Consider the following 11,217-nt stretch of genomic DNA (forward strand, 5'->3'; position numbering starts at 1 on the left):
CTTTACAAATAACAGAAAGCTAACTGCTAGTTACGTTTTAGCTAACGTTAGTTAGCAACATTAAAACGCGAGGTAAGTGGCTGGTAAGTTTGTTGGACTAACTAACTGTCGTTAGGTGTTTGTGCCAACAATAAAACATAACATTACCTTAGTCTCTCTTCTTTGACTGGGTTCTTGAGGTCCAGAAAGACTAGTGGAGATGTGTGGTCCAGTCCCTCCGCTGTGAGTGTGTCAGTAACCGTGTGCGAGTCCTACCGGGTTTCTCCTGACCCACCCACCACTCCCAGTCCACACCAGCGCTCCCAGTCCACACCAGCGCTCCCAGCAAACTCCACTCCAGGACTCCCTCTAGCAGATCATCGGTACGGTCATAGAGCCGGGCGCTATATTTTAACACTACAGTGGTGAAATAACAGATAAATGTGTCGATAGGCGCATTGTGTCCGTGAGGGTTTATTGGCTGTCGATTCGTCTAACTCCACTATGGGAGGGGTGTGGTGGTTCCCCCCTTCCTTTTCTTTCGGTGAAGGGCAGATACCAGCTCTAATACCAGGAAGCTCACCAAGAACCCATCCCACAGCTCCTGCATGACAGATACGGTTTATTTTAACTACAGCCAACATGTCATCATTGTTTTCTCCGCAAATACTGCACGGCAAGTACCCAGGCAGCCTTGTTATCTTTATATAAAAAATAGACGTATATTTTTTATACTAATCCGCAAACAGACACACTAAACTATGGAAACTTCAAAATATCCGCAAAAAGGTGTAAATCACTAAATAGTGGACACAGAAAACTGTTTACATAAGTGACATTAGTTTTAAAGCGTTCTTATACCGTAGCACTGTTGCCTCACAGGAAGAAGGTCGTGGGTTTGCAACCCGGCCTTTCTGTGTGGAGTTTGCATGTTCTCCCTGTGCTTGTGTGGGTTTTCTCCAGGTACTCTGGTTTCCTCCCACAGTCCAAAAACATGTATGTCAGGTTGATTGGTGACTCTAAATTGCCCATAGGAGTGAGTGTGAGTGTGTGAGGTTGTTTGTCTCTATGTGGCCCTGTGATGGACTGGTGACCTGTCCAGGGTGTACCCCTGCCTTTCACCCAAAGAGAGCTGGGATAGGCTCCAGCAGATCCCCATGACCCTGGTTAAGGAATAAGCGGGTATAGATAATGGATGGATGGATGGATGGATGGATGGAGTTCTTATACCCTCTGCTGTCACTATAGGTGCCACTGCACCTTCACACTCAAACTGCAGACTGTGCAGAATTTACTCCTCTCTATAAAACAGTTTGCCACTTACCAGTAAGGTGAGGATGAAGCTATAGTTTGCAGCTGTGAGCTGAAAATGTTTATGTCTAATGAATTACTACTTTCATAATTCCCCTAAGATCTTTTTTAAACAGTAAGGGACATCCCTAATGATTCCTTGGGGTTTTCTGAGGTGTCCCAATCTGTGAAACAGTTACAGAATTATTCCACTTCCTAGAATTGACAGAATGACAGAAATAATGGTTGCATAATGTTGCTTTGCCCTAATTCTGTTTAGTTAGTTAACAGATAATCTAATTAATGTTTTGCTGTAAATTTTGTGTCCCAGATTTTACTTCTACTGGATCATTTATTTGTTCTTAATTAGTTTTGGCCAAATAAAGTCACAATGAGTATCACCTATCATATTGATGATAGAAGGCAAACCTGCTGCTAAATCACCAAATTTCCTATTTAACATTATGACCTCAGTGGCTTTAATTCCAGTATGAATAAGCTTGTTGGTCCCTCATCTGACAGTAAGTTTATTGTTTATGTATATGATGCGTCTGAATAGAAATAAAGACAATACTCAACAGTGTGTCTATTATTTCATACATTACTGCAAAATGTGTCGTGCCCCTGTGAAGGTGCCCTCAGCATTCTGGTCAGCTGACTGTTGATGCCCACACTGGGATGTAATATGGCTGCACTGCCAGAGGGGGGAGTGATCGATTTAGCCTTGAACAACCCACACACATTGGCATTCACAGAGACACACACACAAGTTATATCCTGTTGACAAGGCAATGTTAGACAGACTGTACAGGGCGGAAAGGCTGGTTGTGACATTGATCCCCCACCTCTACCTCCAACCCTTTACCCTCTCCACTCCACCTCCAAGAAACCAAAACCAGGAAACGCTGCCAAAACTGCCACACACACTTTTTCCGTTTGTTTCACAGTCACTTATTTCCACCATATTACCTTATTCAACTTATCAAAGCTTCACCTAATTTCAGTGTTCACCACATTTCTATGGATAATACAATATTGGAAGGCACAGATCCAACTTCTCAGAAATATACTGTTAAATGATTAATTGCCCATATGAACAATTACTGACCGTGACACACACACACCTTTTATACACATCCACAGAGGGAGGGTGATGTGACCTTGGAGGAATGTAGGAAGGGGGAAAGTGAAGCTGTTACGGGAATGTCTTTGTCGTTTCCTCTTATCCAGGCTTCAGTACATTCCTCACCTCCTCAGTCATCGCTGACCAGCACACAGCAGGCTGCATTAACCACGCCATCCTGAACTATACCAAACCACAGCTACTCTCATCAGTCATTAGGTTCTGTGTCAAAATGGTTTAAAGCAAAGAATTTTTCCTATGAGTCCTGTGTGGAAACATCACTGTTGTAGAAGTTATGTTCAGTCAGTCATGCTAACAGGGCAACAAGATTTTCACATTTAAACGTTTGTGTAACTTCAAAAGAATCCTCTTGAAATCTACTGAATAAACTTCAGCTTTTAATCAGTGTTAGAACAGTAAGATTAAACATGTAGTTAGCTTGGGCAAAGTAAGGTGTGTCTGTGACCATGCAGCCTATTTAAACCAGCAGCAACTTTTCTTGGCCACATTGGAGTAGCAGAAATAATAGAAACGTCAGCTCAGTTGTTAGACATGTTTACTAAATGTTCCACTATGTTCATGAGCTAGTTGCTAACTTTGCCAGCCAGCTGGAAAACTACTATGGAGTAGGATTTTAGAGCATTGTTTAGAAACTGAAAACAACAGTGTGGCGTTGGATATGACGCTGATAAGAGTGAACCACTCAGTAAAATGTGAGTCTATTTCTTTGGGTTTATCACAGTGAGCCACCCTTTCCAAACTCGCTATTTGATCCATTGTTAATATGGCAGTATTGATTGTACCAGCTTCAAATTGCAGCAGCAGCAGCCTGTGGGCAGCATTGGATTCTGGTCTTCTGGGGCAACAGCTGATACAGTAATCACAATCTCTGCTTTTTTAATAACATGAATAAAAAAGGCAAAATATCATCTGGGCTTTATCCTGTGGGACTGACAAATTACCTGACTTTTTCAACTGATGTTTAACTGGAAAATGGAAAACAGCATGGAAAATATCTTGCTGTGATATTAAGTTGTTAGTGGGAATAAGGAAATTTACCATATAACAATAATTTAGACTCATAAACTTAACATAATTTAGTACAACTGTTTTCATGTAATCGAGCAGACCAGAATCTGGTGCTGCCTCACAGCTGCAATAGTCAGAACTTTCATAGCAAACTACGTTTCAAGATAAACAACATTGAGACTGAATTTATATTCTAAAGTACAGTGAACTTTAAACTCTTTAAAAAAGGTTCTTATCTGTTCTTCTTAAGACTTGTCAGAAGGGTTCTTGGTATTTTATATCTGTAATAAAACTAGCTACTGTATGTTGCATGGAATCTGACTTTGCAAAACTCCTATTCTAGCCATGAAAATAAAATCTTTACATCACATTCTCTGTTCGTAGAAGTCCAAAGAGGGAGCACTATACACTTTTTAAACTATATATATGTTTTTCAATAACATCCCTTGGGTGCTGAACCCTATGACCTCAGCTGTGTCAGCATCTATTTCTACCCACTAAGCTGCTTAAAAAACAATTGAATCAAAGACAAGTGGAAAAATCTGACTCCAGATGTGGCCTCAGACCGGGCCACAGTGTGTGAACTGACCTTGCAGTTGTGGCAGTAGTTCTCTCCATTTTTCCCTGGAGAAAGGATGATTTCCCCTGTTGGGATCAGCTGGATTGTTAATTCCATCATCTTTCCCTTTTGTGTGTCTTCTCTTGTCCACTGTTTTTTAAGTCTTTTTCCTCTCTTGTGTAGTGCTTTCTATTCCTCCTCCGCTATGACAGGACTCTCAGAGGAAAAATCTTCCACCTCCACTCTCAGGTTTGTGGTCAAATCCTTAACTCAGGCAGAAAGAGCATCCCAAGAGATACTGTATCTGAAAAGGAAAAACTTAGCAGTCACAAACCATGCCCTTTTTCAGAAATACATGTAAGTAGCAGATTATAAAATGGCCTCTTTTATGCTTATGAAAATTGCATTTGGGATTGCAGAGTTTTAGAAGTGGTGCAGAGCTATGGAGTTGGGGTGTTACCTGTTGCAGAGCGGAGAGTCACAGTGAAGCCAGCTTCCCCTCACTTTAGCCAGAGGATGTAGCCTCTCTAGCTGAGGGATCATGAGGAGGATGTGCAGCTCAGCCTGGCTCAAGATGGATGTCACATGCAAAGGATATGTGTCTTTTGTTTTACTAGTGTGTGCCTGAGCTCATTGGGAGTGGTAAACTTATTGTCTTCAATTAAAATATTATAACGTGCTGTGGTTTCTGTATGAAGTTGGTGAATTTTCTTTTTTGTCAGTTTTACTTCTGAATACAAGTGAAAGGACTAGTCAGGGGTTTTATATCTTTTTAGGTTTTCGTTCAGTTGAACTGCCCATGCTTATGTAATGGCTTTAAATAATTTATTTCAACCACTTATCCACCACTTTTATCTATTACCTAAACATTTCAACCATTTATTCACTACCTTTAAAGTCTATTCCAACTGTTTATGAAGTACTTTTAGCTGTCTTACCATTTACACACTTTCACCAAGAATCCAATACTTAAAGCACACCATTTTAAACAGCTTAGACTTCATTGTGTGCTGTGCATTAGTTTTCATAAACTTTCCATTCCACCAGGAAGTGCTCAGATTTTACAATGTGAATATTTATTTTTACATCAATCCATAATTTCTATTTCTTTTAATTAATTGAGCTATTTCATAGTATTTTCAAGTTCCACTATTCAGAAATCACTCGTTTATCTCCTGTTGGTTCCTGTTAGATAACTAATGGTACTGCTTATTAGTTTCTAACATTATACACACACACTTATACACAAATGACTGCCTTGAACAAGTTTTCCTCCTAGACTTAGTATCCTGCCTCAGACATTCCCATTACCCGCCCAGTGGACTGTGTGCATGTTTATGTGAGTGCATGATGGAACCTATTTGTCCGTCTTTTAGGATTTAAAAGCAAGAGACGCGTATACACCACACCCGTATACGCCACACGTTTTTTGAAAACAAATAAGGGACATGTGCTCTCATAACAGTGCACTTCCTGTCCTCAAGGACTGACCTAACCAGGACCCTGACACTTAACATGCACACATGAGCACAGCTTACAATGCACATTTCTGTGTGAAATGCTTATTTGTGACAAAATTAGAAGCAGCTTTACTCTGTTAGATAAACAAACATTACTTGGATGATCTTTCTAACGCACCTGGTGAGACAGATCCTCCCTGCATTCCTGTGTGTTAACAGTCAGCATTGTGTGACACGTCCAGTTTATTTGCACGCATTATGCAAGGTGGCTTGTTTAAGCATTTCATCAGAATTGGTGGAGTGGATTTTGGCCTCAGTCATGCAATAAGGGAGCTAAAACTTTAGAGTAGTTGCCCAGGGGCTAGGAGAATCAGTTCATAATTTTATCTATTTGGGCCCCTAAAATGACCTGAAGTAAACATAGTGTTTCAAAGCCAAAAGAAATGAAAACCACCAGTATCCTGTATACCAACAGTATGCAAGTAGAACAGAAAATAAAGTCATTTCAGTCTGACTTATAAGATTATTTGCTTTGACTTACAGCAATATTATAATAACAGATTTTTTTTTGTCAAAAGCCAAGTCTTCCAGTCCAGTTTCTTATGAACACCCATGATGTTGCCAGATGTGGTTTCTGCGAGATTTGTGATGCAGGTACAAAGCCTTAATGATGTACTTAGGCAAGATTTCAACAGCATGCAACATTTTATTTTGTGTGTCACTAATATGTACTAATATAAGAGACATGCATAATATTTACTATACCATAATGTACAGTGTGTTACATCCCTACAGTCATATTTTTGGACAAACTATACTTGACTTGAAACGTATCTAACCTAAATAAATATTAAATGAATTGAAATGTCAAAAAAGAGATGCATGCCTTGAAATTGCATATTCTACGAATGACCGTCTGTACACAGTTCTGTCTTTCAGTGTGGCACAGGATTTGTGTGTGTTGCGTTTTGTGTGGAGTGGACAGGCTGCTGGTGAGAGAGGGGAAGTGACAGTGACACACATCCTTCAACCTTTGACCTCAACTGGAGGTATTCCTGACAGCCTGGCATCAACAGGAAACCTGGTGCCTTGAGACACATACACACACGCACTCCAGACGCGACTCTGCCAAGTTCTATTTTAAAATAAAAACACATAATTTGCAAGCAATTGACTTCCAAGATAAGCACTGTTGTTTCTCAGTGCACAATGAAAGTCAAACAAAACAACACCACAAACACAGATAATATGTAGTGAAATAATAAAGGCAGAATACATGTGTCTCCTCTCTCTCCCCAAGCACCTGCCAGGTTATGTTCTCCCTTGGTTTGCTTCAGTTTAAATAAAGATCCTTGTCCTGCATTTGGGCCCTGCCTTCAAACCATAACACCTGGTGGTTGCCATTGATCACCTATCCACATACTAACTTGGATCACCCCTGTGATGTGGATAGTATGTGGAAACTGTGATGTTCTGAGAGCATGTATGACAACAACAGCCTAAGTTTTGGGAGCCATAGTCAACCAGCATGACTGTGGTTAGCATTAAAATCATGAAAATACAAATATGTATGTTTATGTAAATATGTTATGTTTTAAATTTTCTTGAAGAGGTACTCTTCAGAGGTACCTCTGCTTTTGTGCATGTGGAAAGACTGTAGAATAGACAATTTGAAAAAATAAAAAAATCAAATGAGTAAAATCGTTAGCTAACAGTTAAAGGTGCAGTGTGTAAAATGTGAAACATTTAGTGTCATCTTGTGGTGAGATTGCAGAATGAAAATTTCGGAGCCCACCCAATCAACTGTTTCCAGCCGTAAATGGTTGAAATACGAGAGAGCAGAATAAAAACACAAAAGAGTTAACAGACCTATATTGTGCAGTGGAATTTGCTATAAATGTAACTTATATATGATGGTGTTGATAAAGGAGTTCTTTAGTTCATTTGACAGGGCTGTTGGAATACCTCAGAAGGGTGGCATCCAATATCACTGTGATGAACAACAGTGAGTCTTAGATACTATACTGTGTGATTAATAATGGGGCTGTATATTAGTTTAACCCACGCACATTTCCTATAATCAGTCCTCTTTGCTTAAGACAGGTAGAATGTCGAAATGTAACTGTGTGCTTATCATGCACACATACGCTGTAACACAAACTTAAATGTTTACTTTGTGGACAGAGGGCACTTGGACATTGCATGGTGATTTGAAGGAGTTCTGATTCACTGGTTCACCCTGCAGTATATTTATGGTACAGTCCTGTAACCAGATCCTACATGGAGACTCAGCCCAGACCAGATCAGACCAGGGGTTGAGTAAATCTCACAAGTGTTGCCTGAAAATAAGCCTGTCTATTTATAACTGTTGACTCTGCAGCAGAAGAGGAAGTTCATAATATTTCATTGACGTTTGTTCCCTGGGTCCCGCTCTGCAAGCAGTAATCTTGCTCCAACAACAGAACACCACTGCAGTTTCCAGTTTCCACAGGAAGGCAGAGGAAGCTAGTGGACGCCAATTAGGCTGCAGATGTAGAAGAAGAGGCCACTGACTGTGCAACCAGAACATACTCTCTGGAGAACAGTGTCCTCAAATGTAATGAATGTAAAGTTTAACTGTTGCATTGTTATGTTCCAGCACATCCACCACCATTTCCTGTGGAAATTAATTTAGGGTGAGTGACGTCTTTTCAGATGATCTGGGACTTGCTGCCATCTTGAGGTTTCATCTTACAACAGATCAGTGGGAGATAATCTATGATGTGCCATAGTGACCTGACTGTCAACACATCTCCTGAAGGTTCATGAGGGTTAGTTAGAGTGAATGTTTTTTAGATTTAAATCCCTGCCTGAGTACAACTGAGCAAATGTTATTTAACTTCAGATAAATGAAAAACTTGTAAAAGAGATTTGATTTGTACCATTTTCAGGCACTGGAATCTATTTTGTCTGATTCAGTATTTCTTCACTCATAGTGTTTATTTATTGGTTGTACTTAATTAGAAGTGATCTACTAGTGGAATAGTGTAGCAAATGATTAGATATGGGTTGGTCATCCTATCTATGGCATCCTATCTATTTCCTTATCAGTCCTGAAAATATTGTCATACACATTTGGAAACCTGATAGATGGAGGGTAGAAAGCCAACTACACCAGTGCTCCCAGTTCTCAGTAAACTGATGTATAATCTCCAGATTAACCATCTTTACTGCTCATAATATAAACAACTCATTAAGCAACAACATTGTGAAGTCACTTGTCAAAGTCCTTCTTCTCTTGTTATGTGATACGACCTGCAGAGGGCATTAGAGGAGCTGCTGTACAATCATCCTGGAATGGGAAAAAAACCTTTCCTTTCTGGAATCCCTATGAATACGAAAATATAGGGATTTCATCGAAAGTGTTAAGGATTCTTTGGGGTAAGACAAATATTAGTATCAATATAAGAAATCAAGAATACAAAACTATATGTAAAGCTCAAAAATGAAGTAAGTGTTAGAAAACAAACAAAAGGGTGCAGAACCTCTGTCATAAAAAGCCTGAATGTTATATGGCATCACCTTGAATTGTCTGGGCTGTCAAAAGAAAATCTCCCCTCTGTATTTCTACCTCTATGTTGATTGATCCACCAGTGTCTTTTCTGCTTACTTCTTCTATTTCTATTTCTGTGGCTGGTTTGATTTCTTCCATGAGTCCTCTTGCTTCAGGACTACATATTGTATATAACATACATTACAGACCTGTCATGTTTGCCAGACAAAGAGGGTAGTTTGTAATAGGCCTGACAAGAACAGAAATAGATGTGTAATTCATCTCATAATCTTGACACATTTTGCCATTTTCTGCTTCACTCCACCTTCTGTTGAATTAAAGTACCAAAAGGTTCCAAAATAGTCCACATTTAGACCAACAAAATTACCTAAATTACTACTGAGTCTACTGCCACAAAGAAAGGAAGGGAAGAATGAATCTTTTTAGCAGAATTCTTGTGAAATTTGGGGCTGGGGTATCAAAGGTTTTGATCTTTTGGGGAACTTGACAAGTCACAGCAAATGTAACTGAAATCTACCATCTATCAATGATAGATCCTCCAATCCATCTATCGTAACTCCCTTCAACTAAAGCAAACACTTTCAATCATCAATAGCTGCAGCAGGAAGGAAGTCAGTTTAAGTGGCTGTTATCAGGCTGTGCTGATGTCTGTGTTACAAGCGCCTCTACTTTCACCTGTGAGTTTAATTTTAGACTAGGCACTGAGCTCAGGCTGTTATTATGGGTGATGTAACAGTAGAATAGGCGACAACTGCTGCAGAGGTTATAAGAAACTGAAACTAGGGAGGCAAAAGGTTAAGGCCTCGGGGTCCTCTCAGAATGAGCACGTACATGACTGTTTGAAAAAACACTAAGAGCTAGAGGGGGATTTTAATAACCACACACAACCAAGATTATGGCACATTTAAATGACTTATCCACTAATCTGTGTCTTTGTTTTTAGTCACACAGACACATCCCAGTGACACTACTGGTGGGTTCAGCAACAATGGGCCACTTTTTGCCAAATGCCTTGAGCTGCTATTATAACAAATACACTTAAGTTATTGTGAAACAAAGGAATGCATTTTAAGATGTTCATGTAAAGTTTTAAAGACAACTCAACTCCGTTGAATATGCCTCTATTAGAACATCTATTTAAAATGTATAAATAACAGTCCAAGTATATTACAGTCAACTGATCATCACTAACCATTTTACTAATTAGTAAAATGGATGGTTCAGCTATATAACATTGTGTCACTTTTTTGTTTTTTTGTTTCAACTTTTTCAAAGTAAAGCACACATGGAATTCAAAATTGGTGTCTCACACAGTAAGCTACCCACACTCAACACTTCATTTCATATATAAAAAAAGATAGAAAAAATAAAATATGTAATTAAATGAATGAGAATGAAAAGAATGAAGTAATTAACTTTGTACATTAAATACATTGTAAAGTCAAATTTATAATATAGTGTTTCACTTAGCCTGAGAAAGAACACTGTCCCAGTTTTGCCATCACCTTCAGCAAACATGAGACACTGCTCATAAAACTATTTCCTTAAACTGAATGTAAATGTTTATGATCAAAGACAACATGACTTTATTAAAACAGCTGGGCAGCTTCTGTTTGTTCAAAAAAATTTTTTTTTTTTTAAGGGTCCACTGTGTTTTCTACCAGTTGTTTTAAACTATGCTCACAGCTACTGCATCTTTGTGATGCAGCCGCAGGATTTCAGACAAAACAACAAAAAATGACTTGGATCCATTAACTTAATTGGGAAAATGCAATTCTTAAATGTCCCACTCCACCCCATTAGCGATGTCTCACTTTAAAAAGGTTGAGCTCAGCTGCTTCCTGGACAAATCACAACTCTGTTCATGCCTCTAGACTTCTGACCAGCACTTCATTGGCCACCTACACAGCAGCAGTGGAAAAAGCCACAGCAGAATCATGGGCATGAAGATTGCATTTGTCTCTTAAGCACTATAAATAGAACATATAAATTTATGATTACGCTCACAGTTGCCAACTCAGATTCCAGCAGTAACATCTGCTCTGTGTGTTCTAACTGTGCTATGGTTCAGCTGGTAGTGGGGGGGGGTTAGAAATCCTACATTGACAGTTTTAAATTGTGATGGAACGTGTGTGCAAAGTATCTAATGTCATTTAATAAGTCTGTAATGTAAACGTTAACATCCTGTACTAGCTATGAGCAGCAAACAAATAAACACAACCAG

At 39.2% G+C, this 11,217-nt stretch overlaps 1 protein-coding gene across 2 annotated transcripts in view; it reads right to left on the bottom strand.

Annotated features, from left to right (window-relative positions):
* The window catches only part of LOC113137281 (unconventional myosin-Ic), a 52,461-nt gene extending 47,902 nt beyond the window's left edge, over positions 1–4,559 (bottom strand). Inside the window, exons 1-2 of one of the 2 annotated variants that reach the window (XM_026318823.1) lie at positions 4,441–4,559; positions 4,011–4,284 (exon numbers count right to left, since the gene is read on the bottom strand). In XM_026318823.1, the coding sequence (XP_026174608.1) occupies positions 4,011–4,100 (90 nt within the window). In that variant the 5' untranslated portion in view covers positions 4,101–4,284; positions 4,441–4,559. Of the gene's footprint in view, positions 1–147; positions 498–4,010; positions 4,285–4,440 lie in introns of those variants that run through there. The other variant, XM_026318840.2, reaches the window with a different exon arrangement.
* Positions 4,560–11,217: the final 6,658 nt, after the last annotated feature.

The sequence above is a fragment of the Mastacembelus armatus genome, chromosome 13, assembly GCF_900324485.2.
Source record: "Mastacembelus armatus chromosome 13, fMasArm1.2, whole genome shotgun sequence".
In the NCBI taxonomy this organism is placed as follows: Eukaryota; Metazoa; Chordata; class Actinopteri; order Synbranchiformes; family Mastacembelidae; genus Mastacembelus; species Mastacembelus armatus.